The sequence below is a fragment of the Megalops cyprinoides genome, chromosome 5, assembly GCF_013368585.1.
Source record: "Megalops cyprinoides isolate fMegCyp1 chromosome 5, fMegCyp1.pri, whole genome shotgun sequence".
Lineage (NCBI taxonomy): Eukaryota > Metazoa > Chordata > Actinopteri > Elopiformes > Megalopidae > Megalops > Megalops cyprinoides.
Window position 1 is genome coordinate 5,201,763 of NC_050587.1, and position 13,511 is coordinate 5,215,273.

Genomic DNA, 13,511 nt, shown 5'->3' on the forward strand with positions numbered 1-13,511 from the left:
CGTTCTGATGATATTGCAATCTCGGAGTGACAGATCTGTTCCGTGCGCATCCAGCTGGTCTTCGCGCTCCTTGGCAGCTGCACGCGTTGAGTCACCAAAACTGAAATTGGGGAGCGTACATGCAAAGTATGCTCCCCGCCCACCTCGCTGTGCCATTGGCTAGCAGCGATGCTTAAATTATTTCACTCCACAGCACTTCCACGCTGTGCTTGTGATTCAGGACAGAAGTGGAGAATGCCCGGCGCGTTTTCGGCGAGCAAACAATGAGTTAGATGAGCGTGCCAAGTGCTGATTAAGCTAACAGGTCGGCCCGAGAAAGTGAGACATTGACCTGCATCGTCAGAAAACAACATCAACAGGGGAACATGTTACTGTCACAATGCCGATGGTGGTAAATTCGTGAATTCGGGGCACACTCTCCCTGTGTTACTTTGGGGGAAGAAAGGAAGATGGGGAGAAGAAGGGCCGTGGGACGGTTTTCGAAGGAACATTACTTCTGTTTGGTTGTCTTTGTACTCGTTCTGTCCGATACTGCACCTGCGACAGCTAAAGGTAGGAAAGCGAAAAGGACCTCGTGTGTTTATTTACCCTATATTCATAGTTACACGTATAACTGCCCAGCGTGGCTTTTCATCACGTAAACTAAAGATACCGCACTTGGTCTTCACTTAGATAGGAGGTCATTAAAGCGAGTCTAAGGCACACAGTTGAATGATCCCACTTAAGGCAATGCTATTTGGTGTAGCAATTGTCTGCCCCAAAAGTTGCTGCAGTGCGTGTTCGTTGTGACAGATGCTACGAATGTCATGATATACCACTTCCTTCCTCGTATTCGCAAACGTTTATTCCTCAATGAATTCCATCACCAGCGTGTCGCTCAAAAAACAAAATCTGTTTACATGACTTAATTCCCAAATTCATCAAAGCCCTATTTATTTCTGTGATAAAATTACAGTGAAACGGTTGCTGGAGGAAAGGATCAGGTGAAATCAATCAGAATTGTTTGTTGCTCCATTCTCAGTTTGTGCCTATCTTTTTTTTCACTAATTTCATGTTAATGGTCGACAGCTGGACTGGAATGATTATATAGTACTCTGTATTCATATGCTGCAGTGATATTGTACAACAGACACGATTTCTCAACTGCAATGGTTTTATACAGTGGGCATGCTAGGGGACAGTCCCTATGTGAGGTTGTTTTTCAAGTGAGAACATTATCTTGATGTTTTCTCTCACTGGCTCATTTAAAGCTACATGACATTTTAACTTTAGGGTGTTGTCCGTGCGCAGTTTTATTGGATTTACTGTAAAGCCGAGCGTTGAGGTGAGTGTCGTGGTGCGTCCGCGATATATTGCGTAGAATTTGAAGGCGAATTGTAGAATGCAACAGGCTCACACGCAGTGAAAGCGGATTTAAACAGAGATTACTTGTACTATAGCGCTTCGTTATTCTTCGTCCCCTTCGCATGGCGATTATATACACTGCGTGGAAAGCTTTTTAAGCTATTTAAATATATATTTAAAATATGTATGCTTAGACTTTCGAAATATTTCCACATTGTATACAGTATAACCCGACGTTATGATTGCATAGTATAAACACAGCATTTGCGCTCAAACTATAAAGATTTTTTTTTCGGCATGAGTTCTTAGGAGAACTAACTGGTCACCAAAAACAACTACTTTGACGTCTAGCTGCTAAACGGATACCTACAGAAGTGATGTTATCGGAGTATGATTTGTACCGCCTGCTGATACAGTCCATGTCAACACAACCGCCTAGGGCGTGAAGCTGCAGACCTTCAGGGTCGTTTCGTCGGTCTGTGAGCAATGGAAGGAAAAATGAAGGAATTCCGCCTATTTTAACAATGAACAGTAGTGATTGTCATATGTGCGCATTTTTCTCCGGTACAGGAGTTTTGAGCCCACCTAACCTGCCATTATCATTGACAGCACTGAGATATTTAATTGCTTTGTACAAGTGGCTGGTGGAGAAGACTTACGATTTATTGAAGATACTATATTCACGAGCTGAATACCAATACCTATATAGCAAAGTTTGGTTCTTTTGTGGGGCATACAAATACCAGGGCATCATTATTTTCATTTAGAGCTCAGTATGGCTGAAACTCTCAAGATGGTGTTCTGACAGACCAGGAGATCTGACAGACCAGGACGATTTTTTTTTTATTGGTCTTACATAGTGTCGGTGCTGACCTCTTGGCATTTGATCAGCTAACTCCCTTTCTTGTCAAGTTATATTTGCAATTCAAATATCTGGAGAATGCCTGAGGATTTAATTTTTTTTGCACACTGACTACAACAGACTGATTTTTTTTTTCTTTCTATCTGAAAATACATAATATTCATAATTAATGTTTAAAAAGTCAGGAAAAAGGCTATGGGTAAAGAAGTGAAACATGAACAGAGTCAGCAACCACTATTGGATTGTTATTGTCCACTGAATGCCACCAATCAGAAAATACTGTGTACTGCCTGCCCAGCCTCTGAATGTTTAATGCAGACAAAGTAAATAGCTCATCATTTCTGCTCAACAGATAATAGAGTGGTAGCTACACAGCTGCTCTACATTTTTCAGTTTTGCCTCCAATAGTTTTCTGTGCTTGTTTTGTTATGGTATGATTTATGGCTGGGGGCAATGAACCATTTTTTGAATATTAAATGTGTGATGAAGGTCTACCCGAAGGTTTAATTAAAAATGTGAGGACATTAAGCATCACAGAAGATTGCAGAAGTGATAAGATGTGCAAGCATTTGATGCTTGCATCTTTTAAAAGGACTGAAGAGTCAAAATAGGTTGAGGTATCGGATTAATAACCTATATTCCATTTATTCCTCTTGTCATAAAGGTATTTTTACGATTCATTTAAACCACAGGTGGTCCCCACTTTTATGACAATTAAAGGAATTTTATGGACATCCCATGAAGTGGATTATCAGGCACTGAATCACATAGATAAAATGCTAAAAGCAGTGGTTACCTTCCTGGACTTGCACAATTTATTTACAAGAAAAGCATTCATAAGGTATTAATACTGCATAAATTTATGCACATTGGAAGACACTGACACATGAAGTACAGTGTAAATATTCAGTACTGTGACATGCACTCTGTGACAGGAGTCGTAGGATACAAACAGGACAGTCAACAGACAGCTGTTTTATTAGAGGGAGTGAGAGCTCTCACATTCAAAGTGTGAAATAAAGAAATCTTTTGCTCCCCTAATATATTTGCTCAATGAAAACAGCAAATTCAAGTGTGAAACACAACACAGCAAACTGAAACAAATCATTGCATTATATCTAGTTAGTGGATTTTGCCGCAATGTTTTGTGTTGACTTGCTTATTAATTGGGAAATGATAACATATTTCTTGAAAATATGGAGCATTTTGGGCTCCTGAGTGTCACAGTGGTTAATGCACTCGCCCTGAGCGCAGCCTGAGCTGTACGGCCCAGTCACGATCCCAGTCATTGATGATGGCCAGGAGCCCACAGCGGCAGAACAGACCTGATTCGTTCTGGTGGGGACAGTGATTGGGCAGGGGTTTCGCTTCTCAATGCTCTCAGGTATCCTGCGATTCGTCGGTTGCCTGCGAGTTGCACGGATGACGTCGGTGGAGTAGCGCTTGTTCTCCAATGAGCAACCAGTCCAGTGTAGTGTGCTGTGTAACCTGTACTGTGAAAAAGAATGATTGGCTGGTAGGAAGGACGTGTGCTGGAGGATTGCCTTAGTCTCACCTCGGTGCTCTTGTGAGAGTGCAGGGGTTGTCACAGTGAGACGAGCCTAATATATTATTGATGATTCCAAAACAGGGTTGAATAAAGGGTGGAGAACGGAGCATTTTGCCAGGGCTATTTGTGTTGACCTTGAAGAAGAAAAGACCCTTCACTGTATGTATTATTTTTTTTTTTTGAAGGGTAAGCTGGGAACATAACTTATTGAGGAGAGGATTAAACTGCAACATATGCCTTGCCTTTTTACTATATTATCAGAATGGTTCTTGTTGCACGGTAGTCCTGCATTGATCTAAGCGCTAGTGAACATTTTTCTCAATTTTTTTGACCAGTACCTGACGAATTGGTCATGTCCACTCAGACCACACTGTGACTGTGCTCAGATCCCACTCTCTTCCACATTTCCCTGGCCTGCAGGAGGGACTTTGGAACTAATGCACTGACTTTTTTTATTACTGTAGACATTGTATAATCCAGATCGACAGGGGTCTTTGACTGTCGACAGAGGGAAATAAAAAAGCATCCAAGCAGAAAAGCTCATTTCTGTTAGCTGTATCCTTGTTTTCATCCTTCAATCCATCCTTATTTCAGAGTGAGCCCATATTTTTTCCCCATTTTTTATTTCTGAAATATTTGGCATATAGTGAGACGGGTGACAAATGCAGGCTTGTGAGTTCCAGTGACAACAAACAGTGAAAAGAAAATGACCTGGTGCTTAAGTTTGTTGTGGGCCCAAACAAACACTGTCAGCTGGGGTACCAGCAAAAACAAACAATATATCCAAAACAACCAAGATCATTGTACCCCCCACAAACTCCGACTTCTTGTCTCACAACAAAAGAACAATTTCTATACTCTTAGTCAAACTGCATCATGTCAATATTTACCAATGTATCCCTCACATTGAGTAGAGTATAACACTTTATAGAACGGGTTGTTTCAGGTCTGTATTCGGATTGGTTGAGGAAATGCTCTAGCCATGTCATTATCATTATATTATATTTCGCAACTGAAATTTGATCACCTGTACTGATAACAAAGTATATGACTACATGGCCTGAAAAAGATGGAGGACTTTGAGATGCATTATATGAACAAAAGTATTTGGCCACAGCTGTTTTTCAGGGTTTTGGGCTAGGCCCCTTATCTCCAGTGAAGGTCAATCTTAATGCTTCAGCATACCAGGATATTTTGGACAACGTTATGCTTCCAACTTTGTGGCAACAGTTTGGGGAAGGCCCTTTTCTATTCCAACATGACTGTGCCCCAGTGCACAAAGCAAGGACTATAAAGACATGGTTTGATGAGTTTGGTGTGGAAGAACTTGACTGGCCCGCACAGAGCCCTGACCTCAACCCCATCGAGCACCTTTGGGATGAACTGGAACGGAGATTGCGAGCCCTCTCGTCCAACATCAGTGCCTGACCTCATAAATGCTCTACAGAATGAATGGGCACAAATTCCCACAGAAGCTTTCCAAGAAGAGTGGAAGCTGTTATAGCTGCAAAAGGGGGACCAACTCCATATTAAAGTATATGTATTTGAATACAATGTCATTACAATGTAATGGTCAGGCGTCCAAATACTTTTGTCCATATAGTGTATATTTTGACCTGCTTGGTCCACTGTGATGTGTCAGAAAGGTGGATACAATTCACAGCCAACACTGCACACTACAGAATACAGAAACTAACTAAAAATGAAATGTCAGGTATTATAGAAATTTCTATCAGGAATTTCAGTTAAAAATGTGAATAGCTTTGATGCAAAAGGTTTAATGTACTTTGTAATTGACAGCATGTACAAACATTTTCATGGCTATGAAAGTTGACATGAGAGTGTACCTGCAATCCAACCATTAGATTTTGTTGATGCACATGGCCAAGGCTACCTCTGCTCTCCAAGAGAACATTTCAGTACAGGACCAAGTTTGTAGCCTTGAAACGCTCCCTGTTATTGTACTGAAGTTCTTGTAAAACATTCCTAAAAGATGAATGTCAGTACTTTGAGGCTGTTCACCATACATGCTTCACCGTGGGCTTTGCAACTCAGAAATGATCCAAACATTTGTGATCAATACAATATGGATGCTTTTGAAAACAATTTCATTTCACTTTTCATCTGTTGGACAAAAACATTTTCTCATGTTTGTGAGAGTGTGTGTGTGTGTGTGTGTGTGTGTGTGTGTGTGTGTGTGTGTGTGTGTGTGTGTGTGTGTGTGTGTGTGTGTGTGTGTGTGTGTGTGTGTGTATATATGTTATGGGGGGGACAGGAAAATTGGGGTTCATTTGTCAGAGCCACAGCAGTGTTGTCAATAGCAGTTAGCATTTGTCGCCTCAATCACTGACAAATGGATTTCACAGTAATCAGGAGTAAATATTATACAGGGCAAATGGGCTGTGTGTGCGTGTGCGTGTGTGTGTGTGGGTGGCGGTGGGGGGGTGGGGGGCTAAAGGAGGGCATAAATAAGGAAAAGCATCCATTACTCAACGAGAGAAAGCAGAAAGCATGTCCTGGACTTCATTCAATTACTGTAAGTGTGGGTGCACCAGTAGGTTAAACTCAACCAATGGTGTCATGTACAATTCCAACAATGTTTGACAGAAGCTATCAGGGTTAATGACATGGTCAAAATCCCTTTTGAGATCTGTTGCAAAAAATGCTACAAGAGTTTAGAGAGCAATGCCACCATAAGCTTTTTATTTACAATTTCTATACATCTACAGACACACATTTTCCTCTGTCTCACACTACAGTCATGAGATCAGTTCACGCTTAGAACAGTGCAGCATAAGCTGCAGTCAGGCATTAGTGAGCAGCACATCCATCCCTGCAGGTCTCGTCAGGCTGCACTGGAGGGTTACTGAGGCGTGTTTCACTTAAATCCTTCATTGACATCACCACAGACACTGTCTGTATGAAGACAGAATACATATGATAGCAGCATGCATAGTGTTATATGCAGAACTGCTTTTTTTCCCCATGGATCCTTTCACATAAGCAAATAATGAGGCTTAGAAAAGAAACCCCTGATTTACTCTTGATGGAATCCTGATATACTCCTTCCATTACTCATTGAGTAATGGATACTTTCTTGCAGTGTATCCTGATGTTACTCCTGATGTAATCCAAGACCGAGAACACATGACATCGGTGTGATTGCAGAGAGTTAAAGCAAATCTGCTGAAATGTTCCCTGAGTGTTCCTCGTATTTGATTGCTGGACTTTGCCAGCAATAGCAAAAGAGCAATCTGTTTTAATAGTAAGTATATGAGAAATCAAAGGGAAGGGCTCCCAGGTGGCTATGTTGGCTAAGGTTATGCCGAGGTGCAGTCTAATCCCTATAGCACATTCCTGGGTTTGAGTCTCAGCTATGTCATTCAGCCAAAGTGCCTGGGAGTCTGTTGGGGTCAAGCATAATTGGCTTGATTCTGCAAGGGTATGGTGGAGTTTGTAGGCCAGGTTTCTCTTGTCACACCTCTCTTGGGAGCCGATGACTCGTCCAGCACCTGTGAGTCTCGCAGATGACTTTGTGGTGATGTGCCTACCTTCTGTTTAGTATTTGCTATCCTGATGCACTGTAGGACTAGTAATGTGAAAATTTGGTTTTGTTGGCAAGAGTGTGATTAAAGCTTGCATTCTCCATGTCTAAGCACTCCTGTATGAGTGTTGTTCCAATGACAGTCTAATGTGCAACTGTCAGTTTGAAAGGTAGAGGCAGATATGTATCCCAAGGAAAATGGGAAAATTAAATTAATGGATCAGTTCTTCACCATAAATACATATTGAATCATGAAATTTCACTTTCTTTCAGTGTTTGGGGCTTTTGATAGAGACTGCACATTGCTACCTATTTAATAGTGTTTTCACAAGTCTAATGACATCATTTTATTGAAATACAGAGCACTCTAATTATACAAATTACTGATAAAAGAAATAACTGCAATGTAGTGGTCAGAGATACTTATCAAAGGCTAGAATCATAAAGTAAAACTGTTAATACTTCATTCACTTTGTGAATTTACTCAAAACATGTAATATGATAATCAAGTGCAATGGAGCAAAATAAATGAAAAAAGCCATTTAGAATTCAAATAAAGTGAATCTCATTTCTTGCTAATTACCAAAACACCTAGTGCTTAAAATATTTGCCAGAAAAGTTGCAGTTCAGTTAAGTGCCTGGATCCCAGTCAGCATAGACATGATTCTCAAAAGTGGTGTGCACTGTATTTAGTTGAACACAGAAGCAGATGAGCTGATAAGCATGGATGAAGAAAGGAACCCGAAAACGTGAACAGTGAGGAAGGAAAACTTAGTATAGGTGCCTAAACAATCAACTGGTGCAGTCAGCCCACTCAGCCAGAGAGGCAAGCTGGAATGAGCAGTGCCAGGAGGTAGAGGAGCTGGAGAGGCTTGGACAGGTGTCCTAGCATTATCGAATATTCAGAGACCTGGCTGGTACCAGAGGTGGGAAGAAACCTGAGAAAGGAGATGGGAAAGAGAGAAGAAATATGTCAGCCCTCTAAAAGAGCCAGAGGTCAGGAAGAGAAGATGGAAAGAGCGCCTTGAAGAGAGTAAACTGACAAGACTGGGAAGCCAGAGGAAATCCTACAGGCAGATGGAGAGGATGTTCAAAGTGACCTGCTCACACCAGCAATGCTTGAAAAGGAGTTACTGTTAGCAGTTAGATGTAGAGATGCGGAAAGGCAGAAAGGAAAGTCATGAAGAACAGATGGAATACCTGGCGAAATGCTGAGAATGCCTTCCGGGGGAGGCACTGAAGCATTTTACAGGACAGTGGGGCTTTGCACGACGATGCATGAGAATGGGGTACAGCCCGAGGAATTCCTGAGGTGTCCTTGTACAGATAAAGCAGAAGGCGAACGCTGCCAAGTGTGAAGATCACACTTTGGGCTTAATCTCTAGGCCCTTACAAACAATACACTTGTGCTGCATATTATCAGGCTGGTCTCAAAAAAGGAAGAAAGACAAGGGAGGCAATGGCTGTGGAAAGCATGTATGACATATAACATGACTGCACTTGTTCTGACCCCTGTATAGAAGTGTCAGATTACTGGTGTGACAGAGCCAAGCACCCTTAGAGGAGGTGTGAGATGGGTTTGGGGTCACTTTCTGTGCTTTTTTCAGTGTACGTGCAGAAGAAGTAGACAGGAGGGTTGGGGGGGGGGTGTCCTAATCAAAGAAGTGAGGTTTGCAGACAATTAGGCAATGGCATTAAGCAATGATGAAAGGATTTGGGTAGCAGCGGATAACCTGAGTATGGTTGAGTGTAGTCCATCGATGAAGAGCGAATTTTGGCTCTGGAGAAGAATAGAGATAATGAGCTAGATGGAGGATGAGAGTAGCAAGGGTTGTTAAAAAGAGTGGGGGTAGAAAGGGTTGCTTATAGAAGCTAGCTAGGGAACATGGGAAAACTGACATGCTTAAAGGCTCAGACATGTTATCAAAGGATCAACAGGGAAGACAGGAAGACATTAAACTCTGCATGGAGTTTTACTAGCCCATTACACACGAAGCTTTTCCAAACCACTCCCAGCCCAATGAGTAAATGCTGTTTAATAGCATTATGCTTGAGACTGAATAACAATCCAACCTGAAACACCTGATTACTATTCATGCATTACCTTTCACAAACCTGCAGGTTTAAATTCTACCCTGAGGCATATTCACGGAGCATCAACCAATAAGAAGCATCAAAGGTGCATATGCAATCCAAGCCCTCTGTGTAGCCGGTTTGATTTAAAATGTATTGCAATGCCAGAGAGAGCACACCTAATCATGATTCATTCAAGACCCACCACCCAGCCAAATTATTTGTCCCTCATTTCAATGTAGGCGGCGGTTTTAATAAAGCCCCCGTATAAGATTTTGATTCATCCATTAAAAAGGCACAAGACACTAATCAGTTTAGCGGGGGTATCAGTCAAGTGCCGGGAACGCCAAATGTGCAGATTTTTGTGTAAATCATTCACTGACAGGCATCCATCCATATGCATGGGATGCAGATGTCCACTTTTGAGCTTGACCAAGCATATCATTCTCAAAAAGATGGAGCTTTTAGATTAATCTCGCTCATTACTCAAAACGGCAAGCTGGGGATGTAGAGAAGGCCGTTTCACCCTTTACCTGGGATACTTTATGTGTCATACATTCATATGTAGTGCACATGAAGTGTATGCTTTACACACACACACCATGGTGTGGAAATAGCAATGTGACAAAGGGCTAAATTAAAGACAGCTTGGTTGTCTGTCATGCTGTTATTATTATTCTTTCTTTCTTTTCTTATTTATTATGATCTTTTACATTGGAATTAAAGAAAATTAAAGAAAAGTTCATCGTGGCCAGATCATCTCTAAAGACATTAGTTTGTCATTTTTAATATCATTTCAGGGAGTCAATAGTGCATTGCCTGGTAACAAAATACAAGGCAATGAAAAAATGACATCACTTTGTATATAGCAATGCTACTACATATACTGTACTGTAGCTTGCTAGGTTACAGAAAAATAAACTTGTTGCGCAACATTAATTGCTTAATAATACCAAATGAAATTAAATTATAGTACAGTCCTACAGGCTAGGGGTTGTGTGCTAGGCTAACAGACAACCATGTAAAGACGACATTACAGAAACCCCAACAATGCAATAAGTATATGCAACTTAAGGTATCACGTTTAAAACACGTGCATTACTGGTTGTTAGTGGATTATCTTCCACTGATATTAAATAAACTCATTGCATGACTTCACTGTGGAATAATCAACAACCATCATTCTAACAAAACCTTGTTTTTTCCACATCACTTGCAGAGGTTGTGATTTCAACAACATGCAGTTTGGTACTACAGATCACTACTTTCATTTAGTATTTCTCCCGTCTATCCAACTTATTAGCTTTTTGCTGATTGTGTTTTGCTTATAAAAAATATTTCCAGGAACATTTAGTGATTAACTTTTCAGCCTTGTCAGCCTTTCAACTTTTGCTTTGCTTTCTTTTTGTCAATGTACAGTATGTAGAGTAAAACATACATCTAAAACCAATTATGCCAAGAATAGTGCAGTTCACAATGGAAAAAGCAATGTTAATAATTACCATTTTATACATCTGTAATCTATCAACCACATTTACTAAAAATAAGTTAAGATATTAAATACAAGTTAAATGCCAGCTACCACCAAAATATTCAGAACCTCTGTTATCTATTTCTACAATTATGAAAATCATTCAGTTAGAGCCTAATTATTTAAACAGCACAAACAATGCCAGTATAATGCCCCAGTTGCACTTGTGAATGGAAACTGTAAAAATGACAATTATGAATCATTTCATTATGGTCACATGTGTATGTATGTTTTATGGTGGAACATGCCTGTCAGTCAGCTCCCTTCCTTGCACTCTGGGTTGCAAAAAGATGAGAGTAGCTGGAGTGTCACATTTTACCATCTGACACGCATGAGCTGATAACTAGCTACCACTCATCTTCTGAGAATGACTGTTACCACCCACGCATCCCTCTTATTCCCAATATCTTTGAAAGACATTCTCTTTCATGGACTGAAAACCCATGCCCTAGTCCTGAGAAGGCCAAAGCCTTAACAATCGAGTAGTATATATAGTATAATAATGTTGGCTAAAAAGGAGAAGTTATGCACTATATTGAATGCAGTGATTTCTTTGTGATGTCATGCAGGAAAACAGTCATTTTTAAGGTCAAGGATTTCTTGGTCTAGGACATGGCTTTGCAGTCCATGACAGGCAGGTTTTATGACACATTACTGTACTACTGCAATAAACATACCCTATATTTAAATAGGGGATTTTCCCCTAATTCATTTTACTCAGGAAAATGAAGCAATGCATAAGGTATGTGTATAGTGGCTGTTATTCCTAGTATTATTTACTGATCTTCTCCTTCAGTGAACACACATGCTGTTTTTATGAGGAAATGTGTTATTTAAATTGCATTAGACAAGGCTATGAATGTGATGGGCCTATTTATCTTCTGTGTAAGCTAAGGTTTTCATTAAGTTCCTCCAAGAAGAGGCTAATCAATGGATGCTAAAATGGCCTCCTTGGTCAGAGTGTTAAATCTGAAGCATTGCATAGTACCTCTGTATTATTTATCTCTGACTCACTGGGCTCTTACTATACAACCTGTCCTTTGTTACATATGACTTACTGAATTAATCACAGGCTCTCTTTCAGAGCAGAAACTGAGGCTTACACTGTCTGGCTGTTGGTTACATTGGTGAGGTCTCTGTAATTATGTTGTTTTTACATGGTTGTCTGTTAGCCTAGCACACAACCCCTAACCCGTAGGACCGAAGGACTTGATGTTTGACAGGTCTCTACCTCATGACCAAGCTGGCTTGTTTAAACCTGCCAGGGGCTCAAGATTAGCCTCAGTCAGTACAGCCCATGGGGTGACACAGGCACGCAAGCTATCCCACCACTACAAGGCACCGGTCTAATAGGAGAGCATATTATACTGTGGTTTTAATCAAACTTTCTTTTGGTCAGGGGATGAGAATGTGTGTCCTTTTGTTCGTGAGAAGAAATTCTGCTTGAATTTTCTCACTAAATGTGTAGATATTTAATGAAAGGCACATATTTGTGTCTTCTGTAATGACCCTTCTCCTGATGGAGTCTGTTATGTTGTTTCATCTTTCAGGCCAAAGCTTGACTCGGAGTTGAAACATTTTTTTCTTTTTGAAACTTTTTTTCCACGGAGTAACGGTGATTAGGGCTAATATTAGCAGAGGAGATTTACAGCATTTTTTTCCTCTTCTTACTTGACTTAAAAGTGCTTATTCAACACATGAAACCTCTCCCAGCACAACTGATGTGATTATTTTTGAAGTTTTTGTGTAATTTCCAGACATTAAAGAGTGATAAAGAAGCAACAACACATATTGAAACTGACACATGAACTCTTGCAACATCTGACCTTACTTTTGTTACTTTTCTCAGTACAGATACAGTCATTTCCATTCAGTGTGGTGACTTGCAAAGCTGCGCTTGGATTCCTTTTATTTAATTGTGTGTTAAGTTAAGCACTGCTCTTAACTCTGTACATGTGAGTTTTAAATTTACTGGATTCATTTTAACTCTGCAAACTGGAATACTTCAGGATCAGCAAATGGGCCCCTTGGGTATGACTGGCAAAGTACAACAAGCCTTCCTTTCATCCAGACATAAGGTGTACTACATCCATATTCATACCAAGTAAATACCTCTGACACATCAATATTTTCCAACAAGTGTAGAAGCTGGCTAAATGACTTCTTACTGAGTTCTGCTTCTGTCATGTTTAGGTCATAGATCACAAAGTTGAAAATCTTCTTTTTATGGTCTAAAAAAGGTGGTGGTGATTGGATCTTTTTTGCTCATTTTATTGGGTATGAAAACCACAGAGATACAACAATCAAGACTGAAAAAATGGAAGTGCCCTTTTATCCTTGAACATTAGTTTTTTGTGTAAGTTGTACTTTTTTGTCCCCAGAATCTGAATAGAGCACAGAGTACTTTGCACCACCTTTCTCTTCTCGCTGCAAAGTGATACAAATTACAAATTATAATGTTTAGAGGTATTTTATTTTATCTGTGTGCTAATCTGGCTGTCCACTCACAGGCAGAGGGGGTGAGACTGGCTTCCCAGTACATGCTGGGGACAGACTGAGAAGTAAATAAATAAAGAATTAATATGATTTTCACCAAAAAAATGTAAGA

At 40.4% G+C, this 13,511-nt stretch overlaps 1 protein-coding gene across 1 annotated transcript in view; it reads left to right on the top strand.

Annotated features, from left to right (window-relative positions):
* The first annotated feature begins 217 nt into the window (after positions 1 to 217).
* Positions 218 to 13,511, top strand: part of LOC118777942 (netrin receptor UNC5D-like) — a 172,706-nt gene continuing 159,412 nt past the window's right edge. Inside the window, exon 1 of the mRNA XM_036529211.1 lies at positions 218 to 552. Coding sequence (XP_036385104.1) covers positions 450 to 552 — 103 coding nt within the window. The 5' untranslated portion in view covers positions 218 to 449. The remainder of the gene's footprint in view (positions 553 to 13,511) is intronic.